This window comes from Lemur catta, chromosome 2, assembly GCF_020740605.2.
Source record: "Lemur catta isolate mLemCat1 chromosome 2, mLemCat1.pri, whole genome shotgun sequence".
NCBI lineage: Eukaryota > Metazoa > Chordata > Mammalia > Primates > Lemuridae > Lemur > Lemur catta.
Window position 1 is genome coordinate 123214862 of NC_059129.1, and position 18199 is coordinate 123233060.

Sequence of the window (18199 nt, forward strand, 5' to 3'; positions counted from 1 at the left end):
TATTTTGAACATAAAGTCAGCTAGATATGTGATTAAATGGATCTGGGGATAGAGTATGTCATCTTCTACCTACATAACTGGGCTAGAGATAGTCAAAGCCCCAGTTAGAAGACCAGGCTGAGCCCAGACTGACCACTAGTATCGACAAGTGGCCCAACAGGCCAGGGTAGAACTAGTCCGTGGACAGTATTAGGCCAGCCAAGGAAGACAGAATGTTTTATTCTGCAAAAGATCCAATAGCTACAACTGGTAGCCAGAAAGAACCCAGTGCCTGTAGCAGAAGTATCAAAAATGGCTGAAAGAAATAATTCCTTGGAGCCAGAAATATTAGTCCAATTGATTGGGATACAGAAATTACCAAGATGAATCAGTTTCAGAGTGAAAGATAATAGGGAAGCATTTGCTGTCTTATGAGCAGCTGAAAATGTGGAACCCATATCATTAGAAAAAGAGAGTTGAATCCATGAGAAGAAATGAGATTTCCCCCCTAGGAAAAAACAAAAGTAAAATTTAGAAGAGAGACAGTGAAAGAGAGGCATTTGAAGGAATAGAATCAGATGGAATAGTGTGGTCAAGGAGACTCCTCCATGTATAAAGCTTTTAAAGCAGAAAAAATGAAGCTCGCAGAATACATGTGCTCAACCAAACTGACAGAACAGTCTTATATAGGAAGGACTATGCCTGATTTTGTGAAAAACTGAAGAATAATATAGAAAAAGCAGTCCACATGATATAATCCTACCATAAAAGCATTAAAGCATGACTCAGAGATTTAACCCACAGAAAGTTATTAATAGGTCCTTCCAGTTTGCAAAACAGCTCAAACATGCCATGCCACCAAAATATACAATCAGACTTTTATTCTCCCTCTCCCTACCTTTTAAAATACGTGGATTAAGAAAATCTTTAGGCCGGGCACAGTGGCTCACACCTGTAACCCTAGCACTCTGGGAGGCTGAGGCGGGTGGATCGCTCGAGGTCAGGAGTTCGAGACCAGCCTGAGCGAGACCCCGTCTCTACTAAAAATAGAAATAAATTATCTGGACAACTAAAAATATATATAGAAAAAATTAGCTGGGCATGGTGGCGCATGCCTGTAGTCCCAGCTACTCGGGAGGCTGAGGCAGGAGGATCGCTTAAGCCCAGGAGTTTGAGGTTGCTGTGAGCTAGGCTGACGCCACGGCACTCACTCTAGCCCGGGCAACAAAGTGAGACTCTGTCTCAAAAAAAAAAAAAAAAAAAAATCTTTAATGATTTCAATGTTAATTTTAACCTATATCGAACAGCAAATAGTCAATCTCACTTGTTATTCATTTTAAATTTTGCTTTGCTAGAATTTATGGAATGATTTCCAACTTTTTTTAAACGTGAAGCCTTTAAAGTTTGAAAGCTCAGTAACAGTTGACATTATAAACCATTTTTTGTTTTCAATTTAAGCATAGTCCAAAGATTTCCTATTAAGTGACAGCCTTTTTGAAAAATTCCTTTTTAAAAAAAAAAAAATTCCACTGTTGTCATAACTTCTAGAAAGCACAGTTTATGGTTAGTTGGTCAGGTCTGTCCTTTTTTTTTTTAGTACTAATGATTTTTTAGAAATCACCCTCATGTGCTCTAAGGCACAGCTTAAATTAGATGCTGGATTTTAGATTATCTGTTCGTGGTGCACATATCATATTACATTATAATTGCTGTTTGTTTATTTGCCTTCCACTAGACTGCAGCTAGCCCTAGAGAGCAGGGTCTCAACCTTCACTCATCTTTTTAATACACTATATGGCAAATAAGGCTTCAAACTTATAAGTTAATGAGTCATGCCCTATACCATCAATATGAATTGAAATATGGTGCTACATCTTAAGAAAAAAATCTTGCCACTCAACATACAAAGCTAGGCATCGTTTACAGAGAATTTGCATGCTCAAAGCTGTAAGTCTTACACCTTTATAGTATAACAAATAAAATCACTTTTGTTTCCCCAGCATATTCATGCTTTCCACAAACTACTAACGCTTGGCTTTGAAAGATAAAAAAAAAACACATAGAAAAGTATGAGTTACATATGGAAAAGCTATTTCACAATGGGACTTAAGCCATAAAGGAGTGGTCTCCTGACCCTAAGGAACTCCTTCTATTCAAGCAGCTGCAAATCTGCACTGGAACTCTAAGGAGACATCTAAGTGGTAGACTCGATCCAGTTGGGATGGGGTTGAGTGGGGAAGGGACACAGCGCTAACCCTTGGATGGATCCGAAAAGAGGGCAAATAACAGCCACCCCAGAGCAGGAGTCAGTTTCTTTTCTTTGTTCATCTGGAGTCTTGTCCTGCTTCGGTAGCTCTGCCTCCCTGCTCTCTTTCTCAGTTCTGCTCCACTTGTCAAAGCAAACTCACTAGGGAGCAATGGGCACCTTCACCCGAGGAAGGGGAACCCCTGATGTCCGTGGACAGCCTGCTCTCCAGAACCCCCTGCCAGCCGGGAACTGTCAGGGGGACAGAGAACTTCAGGCCTGGATGGAAACTCTAAGCACAGAGAAACAGCAGAGTGTGTTCACTTCCAGCAAGTCACTGAAATTTGTGCCTAACAAACCTCAGAAGCAAAAGAAACGACCTCAGATGGCCATTATGGCAGGGATAGACACAGGCCTGTGTTGAAAGAATGCAATAGACTTTTGAAAAACCAGCTTTCACTGAACCTCACAAATTTGGGCTCTAGAAATAAGAATAATAAGGGATGGAATATAGAGGTCCCCCAGTTGAAACATTAATTCTGACAAAATACAGTACAACTTTAGAAAAGTTATGGGTCGTCTGCTGGGAAGAATTTGGCAATCTTAGTAAGTCTTCGTTTTAAAATACCCAGACACTCTGACCATACTAAAACATGCTGACCAAGCATTTTATTTTCAAGGTACAGAAAGCAGAGTATCCTGTTTTAGCAACTTTGCATAAACGGACATCAAAGTAAAGGAGGAGCTGGCAGCTGTCTCCTCGCCCAGTGTTCTAGAAGACAATGACTGTACAACCTCTGAGTGCTCTAGCCTCGGCTTCCTGCTAAGCTAGTCCTGTGACCCAGGTTTCCAGGTGATTATATGGCAAATATTACTAAAGTTTGCTAACTTTTCACAAGGGCCTTAGGGAACAAGAGAAAAATCATACATCTCAGCACTAGGGCTTATGCTTTTCCTGGCAGCACGCTGGTAGCATCTGTCCATAAACTCAACAGCAGCATTAACACAGAAGGTAGGTAAGTGCCCTAGCAGTGTACAGTCTCATAAAAAGGAGCCATATGCTTACTGTCCTTGCATTTTCTCTGCAGGAAAATGTAAGCTGCACCATCACCCTACTCATATACACAATCCCTCCAGGGCCCCATTAAACTGTGATTACAACATATTAATAGTAAGAAGTAAAAATGACCCTAATCCTGGGGTTAGAGTTTATTGTTACTTAAAACTTAGCCCTATATTTATACTGTATCATGTACTAAATTCTGCTTCATAATCCATCTGCAAAATTCATAAAGGTATGCAGGAGAGCACGGTTATTATAGTGATATCCATTTGCTCAATGTTAAGTGTCACTCATTCTTGAGGTGAAAAAGTAACATTTCGACAAGAGTGTCTGTGAATGATCAAAGGAGGGCGGTGGACGCAGGGCCTGGGGTACCTAGCTGTTTTTCTCGCTCCTCACGTCGCTCCCGGGCCAGCCGCTGCCGGTCGTCAACCCGTAGCACAGGCGGAGGGTCTGAAAATGAGACAAAAAAACATGAAACAAAGAGTGAATTAAATAAAGATATACATTGATAAATATCCTTTTCTCCAGTAACTTTGATGCATGAAATATTGCTACATGGCTTATAATAATCGGTACATGTGACTATAGTTACAGTGGTATACTTTATTATAACTTTTCTGAGAATTTACAAGCATTTTCCTTCTATTTAAAAACATTATGTAAAATCATAACATAACCGTAGGCTTTTGGCTACTTTCAAACAATATCAATGATGTTTTGTGTTCCTAAGCTACTGAACTTCTACTACTTTTACGCTTTAAAAAGTCTGATCTTTAACAGGAAAGAGAATCCTAAGTAAGTAGATTTCTACTGAACAGATGTTTGCCAGTTAGAGGTGAAGCACTGAGTCAGAGACACATGCGTTCAGTTTCTGCTCTGATGTGAGTTTTTATTACTTGTAAAATGAGGATAAAAGAGAACCTATCTCACATCATTAGAATGATAATGAGTGTTAATGTAACACCCAGCACATAAGTTCCAGTAAATGAATTTATTCACTCAACACATACGGAACATCTACTACGTGCCAGGTACTTTATGTACACTGAAGACAGCTGTCAACAAAAAAGACAAAAACCCCAGCCCTCATGGGATTTACATTCTAACTGAAAAATGTAATAAACAGGATAAATAAGTAAAACACATAGAATGAAAAAAGGAAAATAATGTTAATAAAATGTTAGATAAATGCTAAAGAGACAACAAAACAATGAAGGGAATTATGACGTGTGGAAAAGGATGTTTAAATTTTTAGATTGGGCTTAAGGAAGGCCTTACTGAGATACCTTTTATGTGTAAACACCTAATGGAAGTGAGGAAGCTACCTGTGCACATAGTCCACAGAAAGTTAGTGCAAAGGCTCTGAGTACCTAATGTGCTCAAGAAACAACAGGGAGATGCAGGGGCCTAGAGAGAGTAAGATCTGTAAGCAATGGGGCTGGAGACACCAGGGCAGGGCATGGGGCTCACTGTTCAGAGTGGACCTTGGATTATACTCTGAAGTTGGGGGAAGGAATCCAGCAGAGAGCTACATTTACAGGCTCATTCTGTCTGTTGCCATATAAAAACAAAATAATAATAATGATCATCACAATAATTATACTTAAGATCAGGTTTATTTTTCTATTAAACTGACACTACAGTTTTAGAATCTCATGTTAAAAATGAGAACTTACTATGATAATACATTAGAGACAACATAGTAGTGCTTCGTCTACAAATTTAAAGGCCTTGCAACCCCAGTGACTCTTAAACTTCACAGAATTTATATATTTAAGGAAAATAACAAAATGTATAAAAGCGCACTTTAGGAGCCTGCATAAACTAGGCAGTGTGGAAGATGAGCAAGACTAGGTGAGGATATGTTATACTTTTTCTTTGTTTTTAGGTATAGTTTTTAACAATTGGTAAGATGGACCCCTCACTAGTTCACAGTCATCATGATAACCATTTCTCAGATTTCCTAATCATTTATGAAGTTCCACATATTTTTTATGTGAGAAAATATGGAGCCTGGCCCCAAAAGGCTTAATTCTAAAACAGGAAAAAGGGCATGTGGACCCTCTCAGGCAATTTCTTAAGGGCCATTCACAGGGGCTTTTTGCTGTCATTTGTTTTTGGTGAAAGAAAATCATGGCCATGGCAAAATGGTATTTTGAAGAAAGAACGAACTGAGCACAAATCAAGATGATGTTAAAACAAAGACCTTTAATGATGATTACTTACTGTTTAAAATAATACTCCTTAAAAAAAAAAATAATAAAATAATACTCCTTAAATAACGAGGTTTACTCACTCATAAAAACTTTCATTTAATTATAAAAGTTGAAAATCAACTTTATTTATAAAAACCATATAAGCACATAATAGAAAGTTTATAAAGTAGAGGATTTAATTACTTCTTAAAAATTTATTTTTTATTTTCAGAGACAGAGTCTTGCTCTGTCACCCAGGCTGAAGTACAACAGGGTGCTCATAGCTCACTGCAGCCTCGACCTCCTGGGCTCAAGGGATCCTCCTGCATCAGTCTCCTGAGTAGCCGGGACCACAGGCATGTGCCATAGTGTTCAGACAATGTTTTAAAATTTTTTTTGTAGAGACAGAGTGTCAGTATGTTGCCCAGGCTGGTCTCAAACTCCTGACCTCAAGTGATTCTCCTGATTTGGCCTCTCCAAGTATTGGGACTACAGGTGTGAGCCACAACATCTGGCCTAATTCCTTTTAAAATTATACTGACAAATTCTGTTAACAGATATTTCAATATAAAGTATGCAACATTTCTAGTTTACTTTCAAGTACATGCCAAATTTCAAGCAAAATTTTGAAATGAAAGCTTTAATAACATTTGGGACACCCACATCCACACCCTTGCCCACCCTAACTCTGAGAGCCCCAAGTGATAACGATTAACTGGTGCTCTGGCAGTAATAAGGCAATCCCAATTATGCAACGTAATGCTTTCCTTTTAAGTGCCTTTTAGGCGTATATTCTGGAAACAGTGATGTGAGAGGTGGCATTGTTTTTCCCTAATGTCAATGCTATCACTTCATATGAAAATTATGCTCTTCACATGTAACAAACTGCATCCTTTCAGGTAAGATAAAATGTAAGAAATTAGGCTGTGTACAGTCAGAGCTACACAAATATATCAATTAATCACTATAAACAAGGCCAATGCTTAGGGTTGCAATAGTTCCCATGGCCCTCCTTTGAGATTAGTGCCGAAATGATTACTATCTATCTAGAATTAGATTTGAGGAAGTGAAGAATTAATGCAACATTTCTAAAGTATAAGATGAATAGAGATTGTGATATACTAGATGATTTTGGTTGGTTTAGGAACATGGCACTAGAAAATATTGAATTGTAGAGAAACTAAGTTATTCAGCTTAAATTGTTTCCACTGTTCTGAACGTCACTAACACCTGGGCAGATTGACAATGGCTGTAAATGGGGCTGGGAGGAGCAGAGGCTTGTCTGTTTTGCTCACTGCTGCCTAGGCCTGCAGCTGGCAGAAAGGATAATTGGTAAGTATTTATTGAATGAATAAATGAACAACTTTAGCTAACTTTCAGAGCCTTTAAACTTCCATTTACATGCATGAATGGGACAAATTAAGAGCAATCTTATATTTGATAACAGACTAAAAAAATTTAAGTGGTAGCAAATAAAATTTTAGTTTTACTAACTCAAAACTGATACAATTTATCTTTAAAGATAGGTTTTCAAAAAAATACAATTAATAATTACAGTAAATAGTGAATATTCTGTAATTCATTGCCTCCCTTCTCATTTCTACTCCCAAATCATTTTTCCCTGAAATAAAGTCAAGGCATAAAAAATACTTGAACATTATGTATAGTCCACATTGTTTTCCAATGCATCTAACATCATTAGAATAAAGTTAAGTTACTGATTCTCAGAAGGAAAAAAGGTTTTTTGGTGTAAGTAAACCTGCAGTTGCACTCTGTACTCAACCTCATATCTATGATGGGTAAAGTATAGAGTGGCCATATAAACTAGGGGATGTTTAAGAGTGAAGGGGAGTGCTATTAACATTCTGTGTTCCATAACATTCATAAACCTGGACTGTCTTGCACCAATCTGAGAGTGTGATCACCCTACTAAAGAATGACTCTCTAAGTTGACAAAGCTTTTTCAAGAACTCACTAGACCTTGACTGATACCAAACAACTACCCTTTCTACAGTAAAATGCAAAGCACTTTCACATGTTATCATTTTAGCCTTCCCAATAATCCTGTGAGTTAGCCAAGCATTTATTCATTCAATGAAGAGTCACTATGCCTATTTTTCAAATGAGAAAACTGAGAGAAATAGATGCCACTAATGAAGATGGCACAGTGAAGTGTCAGAGCTAGGGCTTACAACCCGATCTCTAACTCATCCTGTGCCCCAGGACTCACCATGCCAGCCAGTCATTAGAATGGCATGACGTAGCAGTCAGAAAAGGGCTGGAAGACTCCAAGTCATGTATTTCTCTGTGTGGGAAAATTACTTACAAACAATAAGGTAGAAGGCAGTTTTAGAGACTCTTTTGAAGACTTGGGGTAGAGGGTAGCAGAGGGATAGGAATTAAGAGGGATTTTTAATGAATGGGTTTCTGGTGTTCTCAGGTCCATGAAAAAAATACACAATTTTTTCTTCTGATTAAGTCAAACCATTAATCATTTGGAGGCAGCTGACAGAGTTCTGAAGAATCATCCCCTACTCTTTCAGGAACTAGCAGACACATGCACAGATCTGTAACTTTACAAACTGTCTCTTTTGGTCTGGGTTCAAGTATTCATAGTGGAGAGTAATGATCCTTCCTGGACAACATGGGACACAGTGTGCCCATACCCGTAAAACGTCACAAGGGACTTCCATAACATGTTTGAAATGTAAAATTGTTACAATTTGAATGTGGATAGATGCCTTCTAACTCAAAGAGATGTTCTGGAGCCTTCTAATGAGCGTAAATATCAGAAGGAAAAGGAGGGAAGGAAATTCAGCTAGAATTTACTGGGTTAAAAGGGAGTGTGGGAAATCATTTAGTCAGGATGCCCGTATCTGGTTAGGAAAATATCCCACAATACAGTATGTACTTCCCCCTCACCTCAAGTTTAGAGAATAAAAATCAACAAACTGCTTCACAGACATTCCCATGACTCATCTCTCATAAAATTAAAAGGTTTTACTGAAGCCCAGCCCTCCGACATGTAACCTTTCATATCATCCTTTGGAGAGAATCAGGAAAATAACATGGTGGTTTCTAAAATAAGAACCTTTTATATCGCTTTGCTTATCTGTATATACAAGAAAGCAGACACAGGGATGCTCAAAAGACACAATCAGAAATGAAATGTCTCCTTATTTGACTTGACTTTGGCAATATAAATCAAATGGCTCCATAAAGAGATGGCCAGTTGGGTGGAGGAGATTTTTTGGCCATTGTTCTCTCTATACACTGTGTGCACATCTCTCTCATCACACTGGCAGTTCTGTGTTTGAATGATCTATTCATACATTGGTCTACTTCATCATACTGTCAACTGGAGGGTAGAGATTACGTTTTTTAATAATATATCCCTAGTACTTTTATGGTGCTAACACTAGATGAATAAATGAGTTATCAGGATATAAAAGTATAAACTGCAAAGTGAAGAACTGTAGAATTTAGAAGCAATAGTGGGTGGAGAGAACCAAAGAAATAAAGTATAAACAACTGAGTTCTGTTAAATTCTCACTGGAAAACAAATGGGCTTTTGCACTAAAGAATTTCTGCCTCCACAGGAATGCTCACTTGAGTACAGGAATAAAGGTCCACTAGCATAAACTCCATGAGGACAGGGCCACGTTGTTTGCGCATACAGTACCTCTCACGCTCCCAGGCATAGAACTCAGTAAACATTAGATGGTGGCTGGGAGGTGGGTGGATAGGTGGATGGATAAATGACTCAATGAAGAGGCAAGCTAAGTGGGGAAACCTCAGTGTGCTAATTAAAACTCTACTGAAACTGCATATCATTTTCCATTAATGGCTGCTCAAGCAATACTTCCAACAGTACTTGTTATTGTCTGTCATCTAAATGACATGCCAGAGTTATCTTCTCTCTTTAAGGCCTTTTCCACATGAAAAAAAAAAATCATAAAACTAAATACAGTATAATGGAGAATGTTTTCTATGAGGCTAGCGTCAGTTATTTCCATCTTTATTCTGATTCTGTGTTCTTAAGGGCCTCTGGCCTGGGATGCAGCATGAAGGAGGCTTCCAAGAACCTCATGGGGTATTCAGTTTGCTTTGTCTTCCCTTGACTGTCTCTTATCATCATACTGTACATTTGTCCCTCCCAAGGGCCACACAATGGTTGCTGGATACCTGGAAGCAACTGCAGTGTCTATTCAATTGTTTGTGTTATGTGTACAGACTGTTTGCTTCTTTGTATGACTGAATGGAACACACCATGAATCACAGGCTATTAAATGAAATTACTGAGTAGGTGTACAATCATTGCAGGGAATAGAGAACAAAAACATAATTCTATATGAGCTTTGCTATGTGTAAAGATTTCTTGAAATAGTTTTTGAAAAAGTCACAAAAGAGAGACAATAGTGCTTGGCATACAGGCACAAAAAATTTTGTAGGTCTGTCATTTAAAACAGAATAGTAAAATTATTACCTCTTATAAACTGCTTGACAGTAAACAAACGCATCCACATACATCATCTCATTGATTGTCAAAATGATTCAGAGAGGTAAGCACGCCTCGTTTGAATCTCCATTTTATAGAGAGAAAACCAAGGCTTTCAGAGGTTCTCCGACTTAATTTTACCCAAGCCAGTATGAGTGTGTGTTTTGGTGGTAGAGTCGGAACCAAGTTCTGCTAAATTCTACTTTTGTTTTATTTACAATTCATTAGTATGTCTTTAAGGCTTGGAGATAACCTTTATTTTCCCACAGTAAATGCAATGCACTGTACCTGGTTTATTTCCTGAGTGGTTGCTATTTTGTCCTGAAGTTGCAGAGGAGAGGCGGTTGGAGGCGGTTTTCTTATCTTGCGCTTTATAAGTATCAGGCGCTATACAAATGAGACAAAAGAGAAAAGACATATTTAGTTTCTTAAAATTTCTTCAGAAACATCTACCTATTCAACATTTACTGTTAACCTTTGTATCAGGTACTGGGTAGATTCAGGAAATGAAAGGATGATGCAGTTACAACCTGTGCTCTCAAGCAGCACACCATTCAGTGGAAAGGATACATCCAAAAATCAGCCTCAGCTCATGTGACTGATCCGGTAGGAGTGTAGTGTGCAAGGGTCCACACAGACCACGTTCCCCAGCTGTCCCAGTTCACACACAAAGCAACCACATGGAAGCATCACTGTAACCTACAGTCTTTGATCTTAGTTTTCTTTTGTTTTTTTTTTTTTGTGATCCATAAGATTCCCATATCCTATGACCTTAGTTTTTAGAAAGCATCATTGGTCTAGAATATATTTTGAATGTATTCATTTCTTTCTTGCCGTGGTATCTTCAGCATCATTTAATTTTTCTCTGGTAATTGAGTCTCCACAGCAGCCCCAGGTCCTGACAACAAACATTAACCCTGACGGAATATTACGTACTAGCAGATGATGGAAATTAGAAAGACTCCAATACATGTTTAGTACAAGTCACTTTTCTGAATAAGCTCACTATAAAAGCTTTTTTTTTCCCTTTTGGCTGTAGTTTGCTTACTTATGCTAAAATTCAAACGTAAAAAATAAATTTCAATTAAACTGGAGGTTGGTTACTTGGACGCCAGTTTATCTTCATCTGACTTTTATTGGATCCACTCCAACTGAACACTATCATCTGGATGTCTGGAATTCATTTCTATACCAACAGACCCTCTGAGTCATATTCATCACAAGACAAATTTAAAATCTATCTTAAAAAATGTTCTATGTTCATGTAAAACTGACAGGTTAAATTTAGTAAAATAAAAATAATTTCTAAAACTTATCAGGCTAGGCTGGGTATGGTGGCTCACACCAGTAATCCCAGCACTTTGGGAGGCCAAGGTGGGAAGATCATTTGAGCCCAGGAATTTGAGACCAGCCTGGGTAACACAGTGACATCTCGTCTCTACCACAAACAAACAAACAAACAAACAAAAATTAGCCAGGTGTGGTGGCATGTACCTAGTCCCAGCTACTTAGGAGGCTAAGGCAGGAGGATCTCTTGAGCCCAGGAGCTGGAGGTTACAGTGAGCTATGATTGTGCCACTGCACTCCAGTCTGGGTGATAGAGCAAGACTTTTCTCTAAAAATTAAAAAAAAAAATTTAGAAAAATCAGGATGTTTAGTCCAAGATGACATACTACTAATTTTTAACCATTAGGTTGGATGTACTTGTGAAGTTTTCTGGCTCTCTTTCTTTTCCACCATTGTATGAGTCCATATTTCTTTAAACCTTCTTGTTTGACACCGTATCATGGTAACAGCAAAAGACACAGACAGATCTGGGTTCAAACATGAGACCTGGTACTTACTACCTGAGGGACCTGAATGTTAATTGGCTTCTCGAAGGAGTTCATATAAGGTGATACTGCCTAACCCAGAGTTGTTGGGAAGATTAACTAAAAGGATGTGTGTTAAGAATCTACCATAGAGCCAGACATGGTGAGTCACACCTGTAATCCCAGCTACTTGAGAGAGTGAGGTAGGAGAATTACTTGAGGCCAGGAATTGAAGATCAGCCTGGGTGATATAGTAAAACCGTGTCTCTTTAAAAAATAAATGAATAAAAAGAATCTACCACAGGCCTTGGCACACATTAGGTATTCAACAAATATTTGGGCCCTTTTCTACCAACTTGAAAGCTCTTCCATAAAGTCCTGGGCATCTCATTCTCACAGCACCTGTGCAGGTTAGCTGTGTGTTTTGGAGTCAGCAAATCTGGCTCTGCTACTTACGAGCTGTCACTCTTCAGCACATCACTTAAACTAAGTCTTAATTTTCCCATATCTAAAGACAGAAAATAATCTAGTTTCAAAGCTGTGAATTAAATGAGATAACATACAGAAAGGTAGTTCAATGCCTAGCCCACGGCAAGGCTCAGTAAATGGCAGAAAGTATTTTCGGCTCTCTCCCTACTTGAGGGAAGGCAAACCTGTGCTAACTTGGTGACAGTGGTCCTGGGGAGCAAGTGGCCATCATGGCAGAAAGTCTGCTCAGCTGCTGGTTTCAGAGGTTTTCAGTTCAGCTACAGTTATACCTCCTGGGGGCTCTCAGGTAGGCTGAACTTATCGTGTGATTTTTAGGGTATGCTCTGGTTTGGGAAGAGATAATCAGTCTTCCTGATTTGGGGCTTAGAGCGGTGACAGTTTTCTAAGATTTAATGCCTTTCATTACATTAAGTAAATATGAGCCTTTAAAAAAAAACTCTCAATATAATAATAGGAAAATAAAACCTTGTGAGGTGCTTTTTTGTTTCATTTTGTTTTTTAAACAAAGTACAGGCTGGGCAAGGTGGCTCACGCCTGTAATCCTGGCACTTTGGGAGGCCAAGGCAGGAGGATTGCTTGAGGTCAGGAGTTCAAGACCAGCCTGAGCAAGAGCGAGACCCTATTTCTACTAAAATAGAAAAAATTAGTGGGGTGTGGTGGTACCTGTCCGTAGTCCCAGCTGCTCGGGAGGCTGAGGCAGGAGGATTGTTTGAGCCCAGGAGTTTGAGGTTGCAGTGAGCTATGATCACAACACTGCACTCTAGCGCAAGTGACAGAGAGACACTCTGTTTCAATCAATCAATAAAAAAATCAAAGTACAGGGAATTTCACTGCTTAAGAACACAATGAAAACAGAAATTTATTCATTTTTAGATTTCCAAAATTTAAAAATCTGAACATCCTAGTTAACTAGCAGAAAGGATTACATATATCCTTTCTAAATTTACTGCTAAAAAAATATAACCATTTAAAATGACTCAGGTGCCTTCCAGTATTATTTATGTGAATCTCTCTTCTTTCATTTTTTAAAAGAGAAAACTAACTCAGCCATGTATATGATGCTCAATAAGTCTTTGCTAGGCTTATGGAAACTTTATTGATCTTCCTGCTAGCTTGAAAGCCATATTCCATCAGCGTCACATGCGAGTGTTGGGGTAAAGACAAGAGGAAGGATACAGACAAGCACTGCTGTGGTCTGGGACTCTCTTTCCGATATACGCTGAAACAAAATAGAGACGCAGCAGATATTTGGAGCCTTCATCCAGTAGAAATTCTATAGCTCCAATAAGTGCCATAAATGTGCCTTTACAATCCACATCTTTCACCATTCATTGCATTCCTTGCAATGTCTTCCCATAAAGGTCCTGGGGTTCTCACTGCTTTATTTCCACTGTGGCTGCATGGTCCAATTCGAGTCTCCTCTCAACGGCTCAAAATAACTGATCCAACAAATGACCTGTTAGTTTAGCCAAAACGTGTGCTCTCAAGACACTTAGGACTACAACCTTAGGACCATCCTGAGTTTAAATCGCACTGAATAATACGTGGACTTGACATCCATGAGGATAATAAATTATAGTCACCATTTTTAATAAAATGTGAAATATGGGCTGGGAAACAGCTAAAGTTTAGGACTCAATTTCCAGCTCTGTACAGTAGTCCCCCCTCATCTGGGGGGCACAGGTTCCAAGACTCCCAGTGGATGTCTGAAATTGTGGATAGTACCAAGCCCTATACCCACTATGTTTTTTTGATCTAATAACTGAGATGTCTACTAAGTGACTAATGGGCGGGTAGCATCTACAGTGTGGATGTGCTATATACAAAGGGATGATACATGTCCCAGGCTGGATGGAGCCAGAAGGCATGAGATTTCATCACGCTACTCCGAAGGGCATGGGCACACAATTTAAAACTAATGCATTATTTCTTGAATTTTCCATTTAACATTTTTGGGCTGCACTGACTGTGGATAACTAAAACCTTGGAAAGTGAAACCTCAGATAAAGGGGAAGTATACTAGCATTCTGGGAGGCCCAGGTGGGAGGATTGCTTGAGGTCGGGAGTTTGAAACCAGCCTGAGCAAGACCCCATCTCTACAAAAAAATGGAAAAATTAGCCAGTTGTGATGGTACATGACTGTAGTCCCAGCTACTGTGGAGGCAGGAGGATCCCTTGAACCCAGGAGTTGGAGGTTGCTGTGAGCTGTGATGATGCCACAGCACTCTAGCCCAGGCAACAGAGGGAGATTCTGTCTCAAAAATAAAAAACAAAACACAAAAAAGCAAAAAAAAAGGGGGGAAGTATACATGCTTCTACTACTGAAGTGCTTTTCTGTTACATTGTTCATTTGGGCTTTGTGGATATATGGCCCCCAGGGTATACAGCTTTGGGGACACAGCTTTGGGAGAGTGACCTAGAACACAGAACTAGAGGGTGAACCCCATGAAGTGGCTTCTGTAGTAAAAAATGGTTGAATATTAGCAATTTCATACATTTCAATCTATTAAATAACAGTTTCAACCTGTGCAGAAAGAAGTTAACACAGCAGGCCTGAGACTGCTATTCTTACATTTATTTTATATATTCATATAGATTTATTTCTTATATTTATTTATTCAAATATACCTGCCAGGGGTATTGTAACATTTCAATCATAGATATTAAATGTTTACCCAATGTCATTTATAACATTTGCATTAGAAGGAAATAAAGCAGTTGCATAATTTCTAATGACTTTTCCGATTATTCCACACAATAGAGAGGTTCTCTTTAGTTTAAATCCTCATAATTATATGTGAAGTTGTGTGGTAATGATCAAAGCTCATGAGAACCAGCGTCAGACAAACCTGGATTTCCTTCCCCACATTGGATCAGTTTTCTTCCTATCTACATTTATTTAGACAGTACCCTACTCCGTGGGAACACCTTGTGCTTGGTACCAGAAATACTAAGTGAATAATGTATCTCCTACCACTTCTATTTCCTTTTCTTGTCCTCTATTTCTAGGTTACACTGTGTTCTGACTCCCCCAGTAGTATCACTCTTCTCTTTGAAAAGTCATCTCCTGTTATGGCCTGAAGCGCTAACCCTACATCAGTCATTGTCAATCGCGCATGTGTAACTGTCTTCTCTCAACAGAGTTCCAGTCTTCCCCTCTAGGGAATACATGCTTATGCATCTCTGCTATCACTTGAAACTGTGTCAAAATCTGAAGTGAATGTCCTCAAAAAATGACCCAACCCTTAATGTCAGTCTCTTTGTTGCTATCTTTGGAACCACCATATTCCCAGGCTCAGAGATGTTAAGTAATTTATTCAACAAACATTTACAGATGCTGCCGTGGGCCAGACACTGTGCCACAGGCAGAGAATACAAAGATGAGACACAGCATCTGTTTCCAAGATGCTTATCATCCCCTGGAGAAGACAATGTGCATATACAGGAAATTGCAACAATAGACCAATTCAATTTCTAAAAAACCAATAAACCACAGAGGTTTAATAACCAAATAAATGATGTAATGTTACAGGGATTCAGAGGCAGGAGAAGGCGCTACAGGGGGCAGTAGTCACTGGGCAAAGATCTGGAAGACCAGAGAGCATCTGGATACATGCAGAGTAAAGTGCAGAAGGTCCCTTGCTGGGGCGGGGCAAGGCAAGAACAAAACTATCGAGGTGAAGGAAGCACAAGACAACAGGGGACTGTCCAGTCAGAACAGCGGGTTTAGGATGGCAGGCAGCTGAACATACAACAAGAGAAACAAGCAAAGGTCAATGCCTCCTTGAGTTCCAAGAGTTTGGCCTTTATGATGGCCAATAGAAAGCCACTGAGGTATATCTCGTGGAACTTTCGGCTGTGAACTATTTAAGCTTCAGTGGATTTTTGGTAAATGAAAAGTGAAGCCTAACAAGTCTGCTGTAAGTGACTTTAAAAACATTATCATCTCAAAGAAACAATAAAAGGAAATCAGACTAAATAGAGAAATCCTAAGAACTCTGCTTTCTATATAATTTAGTAACTATTCAGATTTTTCCACTTACCCTTATTATGTACCAAGAGCTAACTATTTGACTGTGAAGGGGAAAAAAGTGACATGAACGAATATGGTGAAACTTATGTCTACAGCTGAAGAAATAAGATGTAGGGGGAAGAGTGCAGTCAGTGTGGTTTTCCTAAAAGGAGCCAAGGGCAACTCACATAGCACCACACAAGGACCATCCATCAGATACGGGACCCCAGCCACAAACTCCAAGGAGTTACGCAGCAGATAGGGAAAGGAAATGTGCCTGTTGGGAAACAGGTAGGGTGTGTTTTTAAAGGCCATTCTGCAAGCAGGTAAAGAAGATAAAATACGGACAGAAATTGGTGTTATTAATCTTTTCTAGACCATGCAAGATGAGGAAGCAGCCATTCCACTAGGCAAGCTTACAGTTATTGTGCCAGGGCAATTTAAGTAACTGCGGATGCTAAAAATAGCAGACTCTAATTTACTCTTCTACATCAGAATAAACCCATTTCACGGTATGGTGTAACATCTAGCCACATTTAATCTGACATTTTGACACATCAATAAGAACAATGAACCATTTATTCAACACTCTATTGCTCATTTCTTGTTGCAAAAGCAAATGCAACTAAATAAGACCATTTGATAACAATATTTGAGTCATACACAGAATCCTCCTTATTCTCTTGACAGAAACAACTCAGTTAAGATTTATTTTTCCTGCTATGTAAATTACTTGTTAAAAAAAGATTTATTTTTCATTTGCATTTCATGTACTCCATATAGGAAAAAAAGTTATGATTTGGTGGCTGCAGTAGACCGCATTAGAGGATGGCAATAAGGTGTGGAGGCTTTAAAATTTGGAAGTTTGTTCAGAATTAACAGAGACCAAAGGTCAGTTTCTGATTTCATCATCTCTCCATAGTGGAAAAAAATTTTAAATATATGACAGTGAAGGAAAATGATATTCAACTAAAAGACCAAGAAATTGGTTCAATATTGAGGTAGCACAAACCCAACAAAGGCCAAGCACAGTGGTGCATGTCTGCAATCCTAGCACTCTGAGAGATTGAAGCAGGAGGATCACTTGAGGTCAGGAGTTAAAGACCAGCCTGAGCAAGAGAGAGAACCAGTATCTATAAAAAAGCAAAAAATCAGCCGGGTGTGGTGGCGCAAGCCTGTAGTCCCAGCTACTCGGGAGGCTGAGGCGGGAGGAGTTTGAACCCAGGAGTTTGAGGATGCAGTGAGCTATGATGATGCCACTGTACTCTAGCCCGGGTGACAGAATGAGACCCCGTCTCAAAAACAAACAAACAAAAAACTAACACAAGGACATTGATTTTATAAATACAGTTCAACACTGTATATAGTTACATGACAGATGGGGACAGAATCTACCATAGACATCACTCTTTATTTTTATAACACTAAGGCATGAGGAATGGAACAGAGACATGTAGGTGTTTATTAATAATTTATAATGTATCAGCTTCCAAAGAGAAGCTAAGGTAGTTGCACTTAACTGTCAAGGTCTGCACATAAGATGATAAAAATATTGACATAACCATAACTTTTTCTGGAAAAAAAAATCTATTTGCTAACTTACACATGACAGGGAAAATATAAATATCATGTAAACAACAACAAAAGATAATTCTATCAAAACAAGTTACTGAAATACCACCACATGATAAGGAGTGGGCTGTTTGCTTCAAAAAGCTGATGTCTAATCATAGCCATCATATTCTGAGTTTAAAGAATCAGTCTCCAAGTAAACGGAACATTGGCATTTAGTCTTTGACATTTGGCCAAGTGCAAATCTATGATAATTTATCACTCGACCGGAGCAACTTGAGGGGAGGGGTCATATCTGTCATCTTTACAATCTCCGTATTTCTAGTGTTTAG

General features: G+C 39.0%; 1 protein-coding gene across 4 annotated transcripts in view; it reads right to left on the bottom strand.

Moving 5' to 3' along the window:
• MAP7 (microtubule associated protein 7) overlaps positions 1–18199 on the bottom strand; it is a 179172-nt gene that overhangs the window by 53955 nt on the left and 107018 nt on the right. For all 4 annotated transcript variants that reach the window (XM_045544434.1, XM_045544436.1, XM_045544437.1 and 1 more), the window contains exons 2-3: positions 10272–10370; positions 3663–3740 (exon numbers count right to left, since the gene is read on the bottom strand). In XM_045544434.1, coding sequence (XP_045400390.1) covers positions 3663–3740; positions 10272–10370 — 177 coding nt within the window. The remainder of the gene's footprint in view (positions 1–3662; positions 3741–10271; positions 10371–18199) is intronic.